Here is a 20,748-nt window from a genome sequence, read left to right on the forward strand (position 1 = left end):
ATTCTGTCGGAGGCACCAAAGGACCTGAAATAGCAGTTGAACAGAATCGACAGTGTCTTGAAAGGAGGATATAAGATGAACACCAACGAAAGCAAAACGAGGATATTGGAATGTAGTCAAATTAATTCAGTTGATGATGAGGAAATTAGAATAGAGAATGAGACACTTAAAGTAGCAAATAAGTTTTGCTATTTGGGACGCAAAATAGCTGATGATGGTCGAAGTAGAGAGGATCTAATATGTAGACTGACAATAGCAAGGAAAGCGTTTCTTAAGAAGAGAAATTTGTTAACATCGAGTATAGATTTCAGTGTCAGAAAGTCTTTTCTGGAAGTATTTGTATCTAGTGTAGTCATGTATGGAAGTGAAACATGGACGATAAATACTTTAGACAAGAGAGAATGGAAGCTTTCGAAATGTGGTACTACAGAAGAATGCTGAAGATTAGATGGGTAGATCACATAAATAATGAGGAGGTATTGAATAGAATTGGGCAGAAGAGGAGTTTGTGGCACAACTTGAGTAAAAGATGAGATCGGTTGGTAGGACATGTTCTGAGGCATCAAGGGATCACCAGTTTAGTACTAGAGGCAGCGTGGAGGGTAAAAATCGTAGAGGGAGACCAAGAGATGAATACACGAAGCAGATTCAGAATGATGTAAGTTGCAGTATTTACTTGGAGATGAATAAGCTTGCACAGGATAGAGTAGCAGGGAGAGCTGCGTCGAACCAGTCTCTGGATGGAAGACCACAACAACATCATGATAATATTTCGTATCATTTGATCAGTCAGAGGTAACAATAACAGAGGACTTAAGAGACTTTAACTCAGACGGCCTCTGTGGCCGAGCGGTTCTAAGCGTTTCAGTCCGGAACCGCGCTGCTGCTTGGGTCGCAGGTTCGAATCCTGCCTCAGGCATGGATTTGTGTGATGTCCTTAGGGTAGTTAGGTTTAAGTAGTTCTAAGTCTAGGGGACTGATGAGCTCAGATAAGTCCCTTAATGCTTAGAGCCATTTTAACCATTTTGAACCTTTAACTCATATTTCCAAACACTGAATTCAAGGTAATAATTTATGGCAATATTCTCCACCAAAACATGTACTCCATGTGTATAGTCATCACACTAGACAGCGTTCTATCTTATAAATAAATAAATAAATATATATATATATATATATATATATATATATATATATATATATATATATGTCGAAAACACATTAGCTAAGATAAAAACTGGTAACCACATTGTTGCGAGGCTGTGTGACACAACCTGTGGGTCTTCAGTGGAGACTTTGCGCTCGGCTGTGGCTCTGGTTTTTTTCAACCACAGAGTATTGTGCTTCAGTGTGATGTAAGAGTTATCTTACCAGCCTCATCGATGCGCAGCTCAAAAACACGATGCTCATGATTAGTACAAACACACCAACTTCTGGCTATTGGCTTCCCGTGCTAAAGAATATTTACCCACTACAGATTCGCAGGGGAGACCCTGCTTTCAAATTACCACAATATACAAGAGAGTAAGGAACTAACTGTTTGTCACGATGTACCTGTTTTAAGGAGATATAGGCTTCATTCGAGACACCCGCCGCTACTGTAGCCCGAACAGCTAGCTACAAGTAACACCAAGTATGAAATCTCTGGAATAAGACATCGGAAATTACCAAGACCGGGAACGGTTCGAGAAATATAACTGTGATCCTGCGGGTGTCGAATTTGACACAAAACTGTGGATCAAATTAAACAGGTTCCTCACTTGTGGTCAGTGTTCTGTTTCACGTGTAAGAGAGGAGTGCGTTCTATGTTGCTATAACGGCACGTGGAATGGTTTCATGAATGACAATGCCACGGCGGAGCAATGGATTACAGACCCAAATATTAGTAATTAGTCGATTTATTTTTGATTTATGAAATGACAGTCGTTACATATTATACAGGTTTATTACAAATGATTGAAGCGATTTCACTGCTCTACAATAACTTTATTATTTGAGATATTTTCACAATGTTTTGCACATACATACAGAAACTCAAAAAGTTTTTTTAGGCATTCACAAATGTACGATATGTGCCCCTTTAGTGATTCGGCAGACATCAAGCCGGTAATCAAGTTCCTCCCACACTCGGCGCAGCTTGTCCCCATCAATGAGTTCGAAAGCATCGTTGATGCGAGCTCGCAGTTCTGGCACGTTTCTTGGTAGAGGAGGTTTAAACACTGAATCTTTCACATAACCCCACAGAAAGAAATCGCATGGGGTTAAGTCGGGAGAGCGTGGAGGCCATGACATGAATTGCTGATCATGATCTCCACTACGACCGATCCATCGGTTTTCCAATCTCCTGTTTAAGAAATGCCGAACATCGTGATGGAAGTGCGGTGGAGCACCATCCTGTTGAAAGATGAAGTCGGCGCAGTCGGTCTCCAGTTGTGGCATGAGCCAATTTTCCAGCATGTCCAGATACACGTGTCCTGTAACGTTTTTTTCGCAGAAGACAAAGGGGCCGTCAACTTCAAACCGTGAGATTGCACAAAACACGTTAACTTTTGGTGTATTGCGAATTTGCTGCATGAATGCGTGAGGGTTCTCTACCGCCCAGATTCGCACATTGTGTCTGTTCACTTCACCATTAAGAAAAAATGTTGCTTCATCACTGAAAACAAGTTTCACACTGAACGCATTCTCTTCCATGAGCTGTTGCAACCGCGCCGAAAATTCAAAGCGTTTGACTTTGTCATCGGGTGTCAGGGCTTGTAGTAATTGTAAACGGTAAGGCTTCTGCTTTAGCCTTTTACGTAAGATTTTCCAAACCGTCGGCTGTGGTACGTTTAGCTCCCTGCTTGCATTATTCGTCGACTTCCGCGGGCTACGCGTGAAACTTGCCCGCACGCGTTCAACCGTTTCTTCGCTCACTGCAGGCCGACCCGTTGATTTCCCCTTACAGAGGCATCCAGAAGCTTTAAACTGCGCATACCATCACCGAATGGAGTTGGCAGTTGGTGGATCTTTGTTGAACTTCGTCCTGAAGTGTCGTTGCACTGTTATGACTGACTGATGTGAATGCATTTCAAGCACGACATACGCTTTCTCGGCTCCTGTCGCCATTTTGTCTCACTGCGCTCTCGAGCGCTCTGGCAGCAGAAACCTGAAGTGCGGCTTCAGCCGAACAAAACTTTATGAGTTTTTCTACGTATCTGTAGTGTGTCGTGACCATATGTCAATGAATCGAGCTACAGTGAATTTATGAAATCGCTTCAATCATTTGTAATAGCCCTGTACATGTACTGCAGTTGCGAGACATACGATTGATGATGATGATTCGTATTAGTGCACATTATTGCTCGGCTCATAGAAAATTCGGACATTCATTGTTCCACTAACTACGTACGTCAACGTCAGAGAAACAAACATTCTGAATTTCCTCTAGGCATCGCCATAATCTAATAATAAGGAGACGAACTATTTTTCAGTTAACATCATGCCTAGGAGGAAACTGAGCTGATCTAGAAATAATCAAGTAAGATATTCGTGAAAGCTCTTTAACCATGTGACTACGACTATTTCTCTGAAGAAAGCAACTACAAAAAAGCAACTAACAACTAAAATCAAAGCCGAGCGGTCTAAGGCGCTGCAGTCATGGACTGTGCGGCTGATCCCGGCAGAGGTTCGAGTCCTCCGTCGGGCATGGATGTGTGTGTTTGCCCTTAAGATAATTTAGGTTAAGTAGTGTGTAAGCTTAGGGACTGACGACCTTAGCAGTTAAGTCCCATAAGATTTCACACACATTTGAACATTTTGAACTAAAATCAATGATAAATATGCAGGCTCATTTATTTCTAATGGAAATTCGGTGGAATAAATAGGACACTGCCTTACTGAAAGTTTTCGTTGTAATTCTGATCCAATCATACAATAGAATGAAGGCTCATTTATTTCTGGTGGAAATGCGGGGGGATAAATGAGACACTACCACAATCAAATTTATTATTTTAATTCAGATCCAATCAAGCAATCTGTGTCACTCACCTAATGTGATAAGTGGATCGTAGCACAGAAAGAATGTATCGAGGCAGTAGTTATGGCACTGGATCGGCTTTTGGAGCAGCGGCTTTCAAATACCATCTTAGCCTTCCAAATTAGTTATCCCATGTTTTACCTAAATCGCATTGGCTGAATGTCGGGATGCATGCTCTGAAAATTGATTTACTTCCCCACTCACTTTCAGAACAAGTGCTCCGCTTGTAATGACACCAATGTTGACTGAAGGTTAAATCCTAATCACCTTAACTTGCTTCCCTCAACACTTCTTTCTGAATAGTATATCAAAATTACTTGTTCCCAATCACGCCAAATCCTCTCCTTTTCGTCCCATGACAGTGAAATTACACATTAAGACACATTAAGAAGTTTCTCTTGTCAACACCTCTTCTGACTGTCTACTGACAACTTCTTTCCTGTATGTGCTGAAAAATTTGCCTTCTCTTTCTAAACCACGATTCACAATGACATTTCAGCCTTGTCCACTGCAGTTATGTCTCGTTTCTGTTGGTATTAACATTTTTTCTAACGTACTAAACCGAGCTTCAGTCTAAAACACGAGAGATCAATGTAAATTAGTGTCATACGATGCTGGTGCATCTCCTTCAAGCAGAGAGAAAACTCTTGAAGCACAAACAACGGAAGATCACTGTGGGTAGGCTTGCTTCAAGATAGGGTTTTCAAAAAAAAAAAAAATGGTTCAAATGGCTCTGAGCACTATGGGACTTAACTTTTGAGGTCATCAGTCCCCTAGAACTTAGAACTACTTCAAGCCAACTAACCAAAGGACATCAGACACATCCATGCCGGAGGTAGGTTTCGAACCTGCGACCATAGCGGTCTCGCGGTTCCAGACTGAAGCGCCTAGAACCGCTCGACCACTCCGGCCGGCATAGGGTTTTCAACGTCGGTATCAATATGTATAAAGTAATTCTGGCTGTCTGTCCGCATCGTTCCTATGGGACCAAACTGCTGAGATCATCGCTCCTTAACACACACACCCATGCCCAGGAAGGACGGAGGACTCGAACCTCCGATGGGGGGGGGGGGGGGGGGGGATGAGCCGCGGGAATGTGACGAGGCGCCCCAGACCGCGTGGTTATCCCGCGTGTCTGTTCGTATCGTTGTGAAACTTTTAATGTAAACATTTTAAGTTGCTCTTGGCCGTAAAGGTTATAAATAGCCCGCATCTCGTGGTCGTGCGGTAGCGTTCTCGCTTCCCACGCCCGGGTTCCCGGGTTCGATTCCCGGCGGGGTCAGGGATTTTCTCTGCCTCGTGATGGCTGGGTGTTGTGTGCTGTCCTTAGGTTAGTTAGGTTTACTTAGTTCTAAGTTCTAGGGGACTGATGACCATAGATGTTAAGTCCCATAGTGCTCAGAGCCATTTGAACCATTTTTTTTGGTTATAAATACCACCTGAAAATACAAATTGCTGTAATTAGTCGTATTTATTATATTATGCGTTATATTACTTTTTAGGAGGATTATCTTTTAGCTAGCTTTAAGCCTAACCGTTGTGAATATCAAATAAAATACAAATTATTGTTCTTGCACTTGTTAAATCCTAACGCACTCTATTTGCTTACTTCAGTGTGTAGTACGTCATGTAAATACGACGTTAAAAGTTGCCTGTGATGCCTGAAAGATGTTTAAGATGTTTTTATTTATAATACTATCCACTCATGCAATCAAGGCGTCCACGCAACTCTGATTGTCTTCTGCTGCCAAAGACTGGCTGAGGTTAGTCATACCTCACGTGTAAAATACTCTCATGGCTTATTAAGTGACATAAAATTGGCTAGATGATGGCGGTATTGTCCTCTTGTAATGTAAAATGCGAGTGACTGGTTACAGCAATTTGAATTGTCTATTGATATCATTAAGAAGCACTAAAAGACCGCCGGCTGTTGTGGCCGTGCGGTTCTAGGCGCTTCAGTCTGGAACCGCGCGACTGCTACGGTCGCAGGTTTGAATCCTGCCTCGGGCATGGATGTGTGTTATGTCTTTAGGTTAGTTAGGTTTTAGTAGTTCTAAGTTCTAGGGGACTGATGACCTCAGATGTTAAGTCCCATAGTGATCAGAGCCATTTGAACCGTTTGAACTAAAAGACCGATAAAAATGTTTTGACCGTTAGTGCAGCGGTCCACTTCAGGGCGACGAAATTGTATGACGATCAAACTGCAGCAGCTATGATACTCTGTGCAAAGAAGGCTGAAACTTGGGTTATATACTTGTTATAGAGTTTCATGATGATGCAGCCTAACAACTAAAATCATTTTCTTAAAAAAGGAAATTCATCTACGAAATAATAATCCAGTCAACATAGGGCAAGTAAGTTAGATAAGTGACAATAATGTGCTTTGCATTGGAACCATTACGGCATTCTCGCTGATAATACGGATATGAATACAGTCAAACAACTGAATATGAGTCCAGTATGCTAATCACTGTCCCAGCTCACTCGTTCAGCCAAAAACTAGAGAACAATTGGCAGGTGAGACGAAGGAAGATTTAATTAAGAATACAAATTCTATAATGCCAGGAGAGTACTGTGGCGGATGATGAATTTAGAGAGAAGAAAGGTACGCTCGGTCTTTCTTTTAGCTAGAAATAATCATGTTTCATGACTTTTGTGAAGGTGTTTCGCATTTACGTTCATGCACTAGTTGCTTAGTTAACGTAAAACTTCGCTCGTAATTTTCCTTCGAGAACTGTAAAACAATATCATTGAACGGGGTTTCCCGTAACATTTCGTCTTGAACGGTTCGGCGCGCAAACTATTAATTACTGTGAACCGAGTCACAGAACAACATTCCATGGAAACGACCGCCCTCAAGCCCTTTTCGCAGAACTCCCCCGGCGGAGAGAACTTTGAATTTAAGATTAAGGAGAACTTTATGGTGGCACGAATGCCGCAGCGAAAATCTCGGCGAGCGGCAGAATGCGTATATATATACAGGGAACTTGCGACAGTAAAGGCGGAATGCGCACGATAAACAACGGCCTTATGAAAAACAACAGCGTCGTTACAATCCATCAGCGCAGCTGGCTGTGCTAACGACGGACTCCGTCATGTGACCCCGGCCGCCGACACGCATGCGCAGAGCTCTGTTGAGGCAGCATGCGATCTAGAAGACCGTCTCTCAAAGTCACTCAGGTTTATCCGGTCGCAAGAGCGGAAGAGTGAGAGCCTACTTATCAGTGTGTTTGTTGACTGAAGGTCAGGATTTCCTTCGCCTTACTTTACTCATTAACTTGCGAAGGATAACTAGAAAGTAAGATCCCTGTCAGGTTTTCGCATTCAAAATGTAGACGATTCCGCTACGGCCGTGTTTCTAGTACGGACATGTATAGCATGTTGTGGACATCAGCAAACTCGCACATCATTTTGGATCGTAATAAAATCAGGTATTGATTTCATTGTAATGTTTCACAAGCGGGAATAAAATAAACGAACATTGAAATGTGGTTAAGATACAATATGAGCTCCAGTAGATGCTACTACAATTATTCTTTATTCGAGCGCGTAATTGTGATCTCGGAACATCATCAGTTGGCACTAATGCACTGTACTGAATTACGTAGAAAGCAAATGAAACCCTGAAGGAGTTTACGGTTGGGCAATATGCAGTAACTTATGCTGAACATAAGAAGAACAAATCTATCAATTTCTGTTGGCAGGGGGGAAGGGGGCGTCAATGATAAATTCAATGTAGATAGTACAAACACACAATTTCTAAGAGTGAATATTGAGTGTCAGGTGAAAAGGTTGGAAGGTGCAATGCTCGCTGAAAACAGAATGTCGTCATCACGCTATGCCATGTCATCAGTGTGTAACAGCCAGTGTTAATTTCATTCTAATCGTATGTACAATGAATTTTTAGCTACACAAGTGTTTGCAGGGGAACAAACACAAAATATGAACATAGTTTTCAAGCTACAAAAAAATGGTTCAAATGTCTCTGAGCACTATGGGACTTACTATCTGAGGTCATCAGTCCCCTAGAACTTAGAACTACTTAAACCTAACTAACCTAAGGACATCAAACACATCCATGCCCGAAGCAGGATTCGAACCTGCGACCGTAGCAATCGCGCGGTTCCGGACTGGAGAGCCTAGAACCGCTCGGCCACCGCGGCCGGCTTCAAGCTATAGAAAAAGATCGTAAAAATAACCTAAAATAGTTATCAGACTCAAGACAGTGGATGTTTTAACTGCACCACGTAAGTACATTAACTATACAGTAATGGACTTCAAAAATAGCCGTGATAGTTACTGTAGAAACAGCGCTGTCCATGACCACGGAAATAAGAGGTCTAGACTGAACCTGCCTTTACCAAGAAAGAACAAACATGAAACTGAAAAGAGCATTTTGTACTATGGAATAAAACAGTAAAATGAATATCGTAAGATGGGAAAGGAGATTGCTAAAGTAAAGTCATTTAAAAGGGCAGTTAGAAAGTGCCATTCCTTACAGTGAGTGATTAGCTACCTTAACACAGATAACGGGTTTTGTAAAAAATATAACACAGCTGAATAATAATAAAAACATCAGTTATTTCGCATCACAGTTTTCACATTTTTTTACCTTATTCCAAAGCCTTGCAGTTGATAATACTAATAACTTGTCCTCTTTCTGAGCTCAAAGTCTCATTTATTTTGTGGTATGCTGACTCAGTTTTTCAGACACACTTACGGGAAGTTACGATACGTGAAATGTAAGCCAAACATCGTCATCATTATTTTTATACCAGTAGGCAGTGTGAGCAGCGAATCACATTGAGAACTGAATGATTAGTGTAACACTAGCTTTCTGCATTCTGAAATTATCTGGGTTTAGTTTTCGTAGCCAATGTGGTCAATGGTGTTGGGAAATGGAGGAGCATGGTGGCATTAAGTTTCTACATTATGAAATAACTTACTTGGCAGAAGTTGTAAAGTAAACAGTGTTGTGCTCTAGAGATTAACCGAATGAGCTTGCACTGTTTTAAGCAAAATGGCCGTCTTATTCAGCAGGATAGAGGCTCTGTTCCCCATAGTGAGGTTAGGAGCAATGTGTCTGCTATGTATGACTCAATAAAAGAAAAGGGTGGCTGAGTTGAGTGTCAGGTTGCTGGTGAGTTACAACGAGGCAGCAAAGTCAGGTAGGTCAGCGAGTCGTGGGAGGGAATGGGTGGGTATCCGGTCTCCGGCTGCGCGCCCACTTCTTGTAAGAGCCGTGAGAGATTACCGCAGCGTGCTTCTGAGCGACAAGCAAACACGGCCAAATATCTGACTGTGTCAGTTTCTGAAGCCTCAAATATTCACTAAAATAATGAAATTGCTTCCAGGCAACCTACAGCAGATTTGATTACAGCTTTGTGTATGTAATAAAGAGACGATTCCAATAATATTAACGACACACTTGTACAACCAATAATAGGAAAGTAATTAGTTTTTGTGTGTTAAATTTGCAGCTAAAGTAACAGCCTAATTATATATGCCGGGTGGTTATCATTTAAGTGCAGTGAGGGCTGTTATTATGGTACGGGAGCAGAACATGGTAGATATTCTGTTACCGGGACATATCATTTTGACTTTTGTATGTTATCGATGTACGCGTCTGAGAGAGAGAGCAAGTTACGTTTCTATGAAACAATCTTTGGTCTTGTTGTGGCACGGTCTTTATTTCAGCGCAGTCTAATATATTCTTAGTTGGAGTGTCGTAGCTGATGGACGTATTCAACAGTGTTGCGTTCAATTGAGATTGTATCTGTTCGATGAAGAAAGATATATTCTAATGGACAACAAGTATTAATATGATGTATATATTGAAAGATCAAAGGAATATAAATTGTGATTCACGCTATTTTTTTAAGAGAAGGAAAGACTGCAGCACTGCGCATCTAATGTTTATTGGCATTTAGTTAACTTGCTCAAATCTGAGAGAAAGATCCCCCACTTCCTTGAATCATGCATTAAGATTTCAACTGATTAAGCTGTTTGATTTTTATAGAAATTCTCTGTTAACATTGAACACTTTCCAAATCGCTGCTCACTATTTTAAGCATAGTTTCGTTCAGACCAATATTTACAATTATGCGTTACGACATTGCACCATGTGGTCTGTAACAGTTCGAATATTTATTTAGAAAGAGAAAAATCGAGCTTAGCCGCTGCCTGCTTTCTGTTTACTGTAATGCTTTCGAGAAATTTGTAACAATGTTGTCAAGACGAGATGTAAGCGGAAATTTGATTAGGGCCCTATAATATATTTACTTCAGTTGCGCATTTAATATAAAGACAAGTTATATTCAGAACAGTTATATGTCAATTCAAATTACATTCTCTTTAGTCAAAGGTCAGCATATGAATGCAAGTTGGATAACAGTTTATGGGTACACAATTTTCGTAGTACGTAGATTTTTAGAGAGTGGGAGGCAAAGTTGGGCTAAATTTCGTACAGAAAAATATAATGGGGAAGTTACAATTCTGATACGTTCATGTGGACCGATTTACACTGGAAAAATTAAATCCAGGTGCAAAACTGGCGCTGTACAGCATCTCGTCGACATCTCCGGTGTTCATAGCGAACAAATTATATAAGTGGCGGCTAATAATAAACTCAATATAGTGTCTTTCTCAGTTGTTTGACTTTTTCTTCCCACGTCCCTTTATTAATCCATTACATATGGAAACATTTCTATATATATTTTTTGCATTCGCATCACCAGACTTGCACTTGTTGATCAAAATTATCGTTTCCGCATTAAATCCTTAGAGTATCTACCAAGCTTCGATGCCATACGATAATTACTCTTTGAGAAGTTGCATTTTTAATTGTAACCACTTGGTATATTTGATGTGACATCTGAGAAAGTATGAAGTTATCTATAAAATAAGAATATTTAAAATATCAATAAAGAAACTAGAGATTTATTATAAATAAATTATTCTATAACTGTTTCCATACTGCCAAAGAAAGAGTTCTCTAAAGTTGCACGAAAAGTTTATCCTACGCATTAACAATTTCTACTACAGTTTCTAATCGTCTGTATTTATTTAATGAGAAATTTTTGAACGAATATTTGTAAAAGATCTGTAGAGGCCAGGGTGGCAGTTCCCAATGGTGGGTGATGGAATTTGTTGGCAGCGATCAGGCGGCTAGCTGTTCACCACCCTGGGAAGGGTAGCAATCAAGCGGTGAGTGAATGCCTGGTAGTAGTCTGTCATATCGTTATGAAAACACCATTGCTAGAGGATTAGGGATGATACTCGGAGAGGCCAATGTCCCCTGACGCGGTCCACAGTCGATATCCAAAGATACCGACGCCGCATCTCCAAGCAACGCTTACGTCGGCCACTGGCAAGCGTTGTCGTACTATGACGTTTTAAGATGCTGTACGCGGACCAGTTCATGGTTTTGGTCACCTCCAGCGAATGAGTCACTGATTCTTGTGTGGCAGTGGAGGAGCTGTTTTCATGAGGAGTTGATGCCTCATGATCGGTACAGTGTTACATGAGACAGAAGCTCAGAGAAATCTTTTATAGTATGTACCTGAAAATAAAGTAGTGTCTCAAGTTTTGTCTTGAGTCTAAACCGAGCGTTGGCGTGGAAGTTTGATGCGCAGCTAGTTTTTTTGTCGAGATTACGAGCTGTTTATGCAGTGTTGAGTGTGTATTACCTGTAGTGTCGTAGAAGATGGACGGCTCACCGGACCTCGACACAATTCCGCCGGGTGGATTCGTGCCGGGGACGAGGCGTTAGACCGCTCGGCTATCCGGGCGGGCCTAAGTTTGGATTAGTGCCGTTAAGAATTCTGATTAGTCGTTTTGATGGTTACTGGTGAAGTGCTTTTAAATGACGTATGATGAGGTACCTTTATGAATATTTTGCTAAATGTTTTAAGTTGTTTTAAAAAGAAACAAATTTCTGTAGCTTTCCTCTTGGTTTACAATATTAACAATCTGGTTTTTTTTATTTATTCAACTAATAGATTTTAGCTAACCAACGATTCATTCCACTCTAGTTACATTTGAAATCATATTTTGGGAAAGTTTTTTATTTTTATTTATTTATTTATATTTTTTTGCCTATAGAATGTTGGCCAGATGTTGGTAAAACCTTGTTCATTTAAGCCGTAGTCAAGGGTTAAACTTTTATCCAAGTAGCGTCTCTAATTTAAGATCTGTTGTAACACTGTTGCTTGGTTTTCATTTTACATTACCTAAAATACTTCACTGTACTTTACCAGTGGACCCTTGTGTACACTGTTGCTTTATTTTAGGGCGTAAAATGTTTTAACTGCTTTTCTGTTTTAAGATATTTATTCTAATTGCTTTTTATGTGTTTCAGATCATTGAAGAGTGTGATCCTCTCTGTATAATAACTTGTATCTGTCTGCGAAAGGAACATGTTTGGAATGCCAGACGGAGCGGTTACGCTGTAAAACCTGTTGGAAAATGTTGCAATGTCATTTTTAAACCGTGTATGTTTTGAAGACATGCTGTATCGTTTTTAATGGCATTTATTGTTGTTACTCAATTTCTAAGATGACCGTTGTCCTTGAAGTTACTTGAGAAAATAAAATTATGAAACCTGTACGTGTTTATTTCTGAGTAACTGCGCTTGCTACCTTCCACTAACGAACTGAGTGTGTTGTTGTTGTTGTTGTTGTTGTTGTGGTCTTCAGTCCTGAGACTGGTTTGATGCAGCTCTCCATGCTACTCTATCCTGAGCAAGCCTCTTCATCTCCCAGTACCTACTGCAACCTACATCCTTCTGAATCTGCTTAGTGTATTCATCTCTTGGTCTACCTCTACGATTTTTACCCTCCACGCAGCCCTCCAATACTAAATTGGTGATCCTTTGATGCCTCAGAACATGTCCTACCAACCGATCCCTTCTTCTAGTCAAGTTGTGCCACAAACTCCTCTTCTTCCCTACTCTATTCAGTACCTCCTCATTAGTTGTGTGATCTACCCATCTAATCTTCAGCATTCTTCTGTAGCACCACATTTCGCAAGCATCTACTTTCTTCTTGTCCAAACTATTTATCGTCCATGTTTCGCTTCCATACATGGCTACACTCCATACAAATGCTTGTAGAAACGACTTCCTGACACTTAAATCTATACTCGATGTTAACAAACTTCTCTTCTTCAGAAATGCTTTCCTTGCCATTGCCAGTCTACATTTTATATCCTCCCTACTTCGACCATCATCAGTTATTTTGCTCCCCAAATAGCAAATCTCCTTTACTACTTTAAGCGTCTCATTTACTAATCTAATTCCCTCAGCATCACCCGACTTAATTCGACTACATTCCATTATTCTCGTTTTGCTTTTGTTGATGTTCATCTTATATCCTCCTTTCAAGACGCTGTCCATTCCGTTCAACTGCTCTTCCAAATCCTTTGCTGTCTCTGAGAGAATTACAATGTCATAGGCGAACCTCAAAGTTTTTATTTCTTCTTCATGAGTGTGTTACCTTGAGATAATTTTAAAATTGTTCACCATGGACGCAAGTGGTAAGCGGCGTGCGAAGAGCTGCGGTCTTCAAATGGTGATCCGATGGCGTGCGGCCTCTTACGGCTGATGAAGTGATGACGGCAGCGACTCGTCAAGGCCACTAACCACAGCAGCGAGTGGTGACCCATAATACAGACTAGGACAGCCTAGCAGCAGAGGACAGGCCTTGCAGAGATGCTCAGAATCACGCCGTGGACATCGCGCGGATGAGATGGTTCACAGCAGTAGCAGTGTCTGCCAACACGAACACAGGCAGGCTGCCAGGAGAAGGCAGCTGGGTGCCTGCACTATCCTGGGCTATAGGTCACCAGGCGACCCGCTGGCCACAAGTCGCCAAGTACACTGCACCGGTCTCAGCGCGAGAAGCAGGTTGCAGCTGGCATAACAGAGTCCAGATGTGATGTCTGGTTGATCCACGTAGACTAGTGAACCACAGCAGGTCCTCCATCAGAGCTAGCGGCTGGGAGATAACGGCACACCTAATTAGAAATGAGGAGTATTTATGCCCCAGCCTCGTTATGTTAAAGCATCAGTTTCTGTCACATGAGCCGTAGCAGAACCGTGGCTCAAACTTAAAACAGCCCGGTAACACATGTCGCACCGGCTTTGCCTTTCTGCTGTCGGCTGCGGCAGTGCTATTACGCCTCTGTTCTCTTTGCTTGCTCATAGCATGTGGTTTCGAGTTCGACATTTCGGAGACAGTACTTGTTATATCAGCAGGCAGCCCCTGCTGTAACTTCCCTGGCCAGCCCGAAATGCCCGCTTCCACGGTCTCTTGCATGAGCAATAAACAGGCCTCGGACCGACCGCCATGTCATCCTTAGTCTTAAGGACCATTTAATTCGTATATTGAGGAGCATGTAACACACCGCTCTCCCGGCCGTTGTCCGACTCCTCAGCCAAGTAGCTCCGCAATTTGTCTCACAAGGGCGGAGTGCAGCCCGCTTGCTAACAGCGCGCGGTATACCGGAAGGTCACCCATCCAGGTGCTAGTCAAGCCGGTCAGCGCATAACTGCGCCGTTGGCATGGAGGGTGTCTCATTTTCATTCTGCAGTAACCATCAAATTATTTGCGGTGTGCCGGCCGCGGTGGTCTCGCGGTTCTAGGCGCGCAGTCCGGAACCGTGCGACTGCTACGGTCGCAGGTTCGAATCCTGCCTCGGGCATGGATGTGTGTGATGTCCTTAGGTTAGTTAGGTTTAAGTAGTTCTAAGTTCTAGGGGACTGCTAACCACAGCAGTTGAGTCCCATAGTGTTCAGAGCCATTTGAACCATTTGCGGTGCAACAGATCCTTTTGAATAGGTTATTGAGGGACCAGCGAGAACACTAAAAAATGCTCAGTTGAATTGCAATCTTCGTTCTGGTTTGTGTAAAATATAATAAATATAATTTAATGTTAGTTATTTGCGAATATGAAACTAAAAGAAAGTGATATTGAGTTGTAGTTATTCAGACGTGTATATTGTACATATTTAAAATTTGTAAAACTTTTAAAGAATGGTTTTCGTGACATGCTGGTCAGATGTGTAATTATTCTTTTGACTAAAGTTCTGTCACATGATAGAAGCGTTAAATGACCGAGCAGAACATCTTCGGCGAAGATGGACTTTAGATGTTCTCGTACAGTTGGGTAAGGATAGTAAGGACTTCTATGACGGAGAACCTCGTGTCTTTAACTGATAGCGTGGTCTACAGTTAATCTGAGCTAAGTCGTTTTCAGTGCAATAGTTTGCGTCTTAGGAAATGTGTTATCATTGAACGCCAGCATAGACATTCGCTACTGGATTGTGCTTTAAGGAATTCGTTATTGCAAACAGACTTATTAGAACTCGTTGAAAGTTAGGTATTTGTTCAGATTTTAGATGTGGTCCAATGCACAGTTCCTTTGGCATATATCAGATGTTGCCTCCGTACACTCCGCTAGGTCAGTTGCGTTAGTTTTTGTTTTTTTCACTGTGTGTAATACTACCCTCTGTCAGGCCAGCATTCAGTAAAACTTGTTTCCTCGTGCTGAATTAGACTGAGAGAGAATCGAAACATTGATGTCTGGGTACATTCTCGTCTTAAGGGATTATTCTTGTATCAGTTTGTTTAACATTCACATTTAATTTTGCTTTGCACTTATTCATTGATTCTTCATTAGGGCCAATGCAACACAACCAGACGCCAAGGTCCACCATTAATACACGGTCGTGTACTCGCCCTCCAGTGGTTAGGTAAAAACAAACTAGTTTCATGTGACGATTAATTTCACTTCAATTATTTTTTACCAATAAACCACCCAATACGTTGCACCATCCGGCAATCCTGGTATAGATTTTTAATGAATTCCGTAATTTATTTCAGGAGAATGCTGGTGTGGTTCCCAAAACAAGGACAATACCAGCTAATAGGTTCATCCTTGACAAGCTAGACATGTAGTTGTGTATATGTCTGTATATATGAACTACGTCTTTGTTCCTAAACTGTAGGACGAGATAACTGCATAAACCGCACGATGTTCGCGAACGATCAAATAATGTTACAAGAAAGCGTGAACAATCTGTAGAGGAAAATAGGATTGCGAAGTAAGCTACCAACTCGAAAATGACATACAGACTACGTTAAATATATATCAGAATCGTATTACTATATTATCTCAATACCATAGGTTTTTCCTTGATTAATTTAATTGTCTTAAATTATACGAGGGCTACTTGGAAAGTAAGGAACGATAGGTCGCGAAATGGAAACCACAGTGAAAATAAAAGCTGTTTTATTTGCAACAGTTAGCTACAACTTCAAGCTACCTATCTCCGATCCGACTTAGACGTTTGTCGTAGCGTTGTAGCAACTTTCCAATATCCTCGTTATAGAAAGCAGCCGCCAGTGCTTTTCGCCAATTCTCTATGCTGGCCTACAGCTCGTCATCTGTGCCAAAATGTTGTCTTCATAGGCAGCGGTTCATGTGCGCAGAGATGAAACTCAGAGGAAGACAATTACGGGCTTTATTGTGGGTAATCGAACATTTCAAACTGAAAAAGATACAGGAACATCTTCATTGCCCCTGCAGGATGTGGCTGAGAATTGTCTTGAAGAAGAAGACGCACGACAGTTATGTAATGTTGGCTGCATAGCTTGAGGCGAAATTTCTCACCGTGCACTCGTACTTGGCGGGAGACACTATGGTTCTAGGTATCTTTATGCGCTCCCTGTGTGCTTAGAACTAAAAAGAACGACGTAACGCGATCGACGGGCATGCTAGACACCGCCCAACACACCCGTGCAAAACTTCATTGGATTTTCACTGTGGTTTCCATTTCGCAAGCGATCGTCCCTTACTTTCCGAATAAGCCTCGTACTTTCCTATTACGTATTTCTTGTTTCGAGACACTGTGTCTGAGGAAAGTGAAAACCTGCTCGGAGGAAGCTATTGCCCTCTTCTTACCTGCTGGTATAGATGACGATGAATAAGATGCTGAGGATGATGAGGAAAATACAAATGTCGCTGGGAAAGAAGATGACGAAGGAAATGAAGACGAGGAACATGAAGCACAAGAGGAAGATGTTTAAAAATACTTATAAAATTTTCAGTTTTTGTTACTAATACATATTTTCTGCTCCAATGTTCAAATGTGTGTGAATTCTTAAGGGACGATAGTGCTGAGGTCATCGGTCCGTAAGCCTACACACTACTTAACCTAACTTACGCTAAGGACAACACATACACCCATGACCGAGGGAGGACTCGAACCTCCGACGGAGGCAGCCGCCCGGACAGTGACAGGACGCCCTTAGACCGCGCGGCTACCCCGCGCGGCCTTATTTTCTGTAATAAAGACAGTAATAGAGGCAGTTTGTAATAAATTTTATAAATGTTCACCGAAAACAAATTTTGTCTATTCCACAAATATTTTCCTGTTTCTCTTAGCCACATTGGATCTGCCAGTTTAGATTTTTCGTTTTGATATAAGAAATCGTTATTAGAAGATTCAGAAACCCCATTCTACCCACTTGTGGCCATACTGAAGCAGATAATGCAATTTTGGGTAGGTGCTCAGGATTCTGGCCCTCGGTGTGACGCCATTGGTAGAGGATTACGCGGTAGCCGGTAGGGCCCGATTCTTCCGTCTAAGGTCAGAACGCAGAACAGTATGTTTTACCTTTACGAGTTCCATTTTGAAAAAAAAAAAAAAAAATTATAATCCAGAACTGCTACAAACTGCTCGTGGGTCATCATTAGTTACCAGATTCGACATTCAGATAATCTTCACGTATTATAAAATTATTGACAATTTTCTACATGGCAACATTATTACTGCGACTTCTAATAAAATAAAAGCCATTCTGCGTCTCTGCTGTCAATTAAAATTAGATTTCAAAATTACTAGTGAAATGTTCTTACACAATTAATCAGCCTTCAAGTACCGTCGGTAAGGTTCCAGCTCTTCATCTGGAGAAATAGCTGATTTTTACTAAGGTACATACATTACAGTTCCACGAATTTTAGTCACTGAGTTTCCGTTTGGGAGGGCTGCACGGGTTCACCGGCCAGCGAGCTGATATTTCAGCTCGTTCCTCTGCCGCTGGCGGATACTGGACATACGGGCTTTTCCAGCGCACTGCCACGCCTGGCGGCGGACGTGCCCCGCAGGCTGCTATCGGGGGCGGATCGCCGCGAGGTGGATGGAGAGCGGCGGCGGCGGTGCGCGCCCTACTGGCGGCTATACTTTTCTTCTGCCATCAATCCTTCAAGAGACAGCATTTTAATTAAACCGCTTATCAGGCGCTGCGGCGGCTCCTCCGCCCCCACCGCCCCCGGCCACCCCGCCGATTGGCCGCCTCCGCCGCCGCCGCCGCCGCCGCCGCCAGCCACTATCTCGCCCGCAATGCCTGTTGTCACTCCGGCCCGGAGAGCCGACACTCAACTTAGATGAGTTTACGTGAGCTGTGTGCTTAACAGCCTCATTTGCCGGCACGCGCCCTCCTTTTCTGGGATTTTTTCTCCCCACCTCCTGTCTCCCTCGCCGTCGTCCCTCATTCCTCCCTCTCCCGCTCCGGCCGCCTTGTGTACTTTTTTACGTGTTTACGTGTGAAGCGGTCTTGAGGGACGCGCCGCAAATCTGCCAGCCGGCTTGCGCGTAAATCACGGGAGAGCCTATCTAGTTGCAGCAGCGCAGCCGATAGGCGTTAGGTTCCTGCGATAGGCAGTACGACCACGCGAGGGCCGCCTGTACTTTATTCGCACTGCAGGGAAACAGGGAATGCTAGTATTGTTACTACACTGATCGAAACTGGAAGTGTTACACCAAGAACACCTCATCTCAGCGCTGCCAAATTGCTACGCCATTATACTGAGGTAACAAAAGTCGTGGAATAGTGAGATGGACATAGATAAATGCGATAGTATCGCGTACAGAAGATATAAATCACCTCGAATCAGCGCTGTCAAACTGGTACTACATTACACCAATGCGACAAAAATCCCGTGAACAGCAAAACGCATATACGCAAATGGAGTTGTATCGCGTACACAAGGTATAAAAGGGCTGCATGTTTGTAGAAGTGTCATTAGTACTCACGTGATTCATGTGAGGATATTCCTGACGTGGTTATGGCTGCATTAAAAGATTCTCAACGCGGAATAGTAGTCCTAGCTAGAGGCATGGGCTATTCCATTTCGCAAATCATTAGAGAATTCATTACTTCGAGATCCACAGTGTCAAGAGTGTGCCGACAATATTAGATGTCAGACGCTATCTCTCACCACGGACAGCACAGTGGTCGACGGCCTTCACTTAACGACCGAGAGCAGCAGCGTTTGCTTGGGATTGTCAGTGCTGACAGACAAGCAACACTGCGTGAAATAGCCGCATAAATCAATGTAAGATGTACCACGACCGTACCTATTAGGACAGAACGGCGAAATCTGGCATTAATTGGCCATGGTAGCAGACAACCGACGCGAGTGCCTTTGTTACCAGCACATCGCCTGCAGCGCCTCTCCTGAGGATATGACTATGTAGATACGACCCTAGACGATTGGAAAACCACGGTCGGGTCAGACGAGTCCCGATTTCAGTTGATAGGAGCTGGTGGTAGGGTTCGAGTGTGGTACCCCTTGACCCAAAGTTGTCAATAAGGCATTATGCAAGCCGGTGGTGGTTCCATAACAGTGTGGGCTGCGTTTAAATGGAATGGACTGGGTCCTGTGGTTCATTAGCTACTTGCAGACCATTTGCAACCATAGTGGAATTCAAGTTCTCAAACAACGATGGGAATTTTTATGGATAACTATGCGCCGTGTGACCGGGCGACAATTGTTCGCGACTAGTTTGGCCAATTCGAGCCACTGATTTTGCCACGCAGGTCACCCGACTTGAGTACCATCGAACATTTATGGGACGTAATCGAGATTCCTACACCGACAACAATTTCGCAATAATGGACGGATACAGAGGCAGCATAGCTCAATATTTCTGCATAAATGTGTGTGGGGGGGGGGGGGGGGGGAGGGGTTTCCAACGGTTTGTTGGGCCCATGCCACGTCAAGTTGCCGCACTACGCCGGGAAAAAGCGGTCCGACACGATATTAGGAGGCATCCCATAACTTTTGTCACTTTAGTGTATGTAATTCCTATGCAAGCTCATATTCAGCTTTAGGAGAACAGGAGAAAAGCTTCCTACGTATGAAGAATTGTGTAAGTGCATAACTCCTGCTGTGTGTGAGAAGGATCCTTTACACACTCTGAATCAGCACCGACTTGTCTGTACAGACAGTGTTTGCAAAAATTCTATGCGTGGAATGAATCGCCGACTCAAAGTTTGTCTGTGTTACTGTCTGTGTTGGGCCTGTGTGAAGTCGCGGCGTCTTAAATGACGCAGACAGGAGCGCTTATCGATTTTCCCATTTCAGTGTCATTTCTTCTTCTCTGTTTTCTACATTCGACTGATCAGGGGTTCAAAAAAATGGTTCAAATGGCTCTGAGCACTATGGGACTTAACTGCTGAGGTCATCAGCCCCCTAGAACTTAGAACTACTTAAACCTAACTAACCTAAGGACATCAGACAAATCCATGCCCGAGGCAGGATTCGAACCTGCGACCGTAGCAGTCGCGTGGTTCCGGACTGAGCGTCTAGAACCGCTAGACCACCGCGGCCGGCATCAGGGCTTCGGGTCCCAATCATTCCCTCTGACGGAATACTTCGATAAT

At 42.8% G+C, this 20,748-nt stretch overlaps 1 protein-coding gene across 1 annotated transcript in view; it reads left to right on the forward strand.

Annotated features, from left to right (window-relative positions):
* LOC126464191 (uncharacterized) overlaps window positions 1-18,470 on the forward strand; it is a 47,760-nt gene extending 29,290 nt beyond the window's left edge. The window contains exon 2 of the mRNA XM_050096219.1: window positions 18,066-18,470. Within this exon, the coding sequence (XP_049952176.1) occupies window positions 18,066-18,470 (405 nt within the window). The remainder of the gene's footprint in view (window positions 1-18,065) is intronic.
* The last annotated feature ends 2,278 nt before the right edge of the window (window positions 18,471-20,748 follow it).

The sequence above is a fragment of the Schistocerca serialis genome, chromosome 1, assembly GCF_023864345.2.
Source record: "Schistocerca serialis cubense isolate TAMUIC-IGC-003099 chromosome 1, iqSchSeri2.2, whole genome shotgun sequence".
NCBI classification, from domain to species: Eukaryota; Metazoa; Arthropoda; class Insecta; order Orthoptera; family Acrididae; genus Schistocerca; species Schistocerca serialis.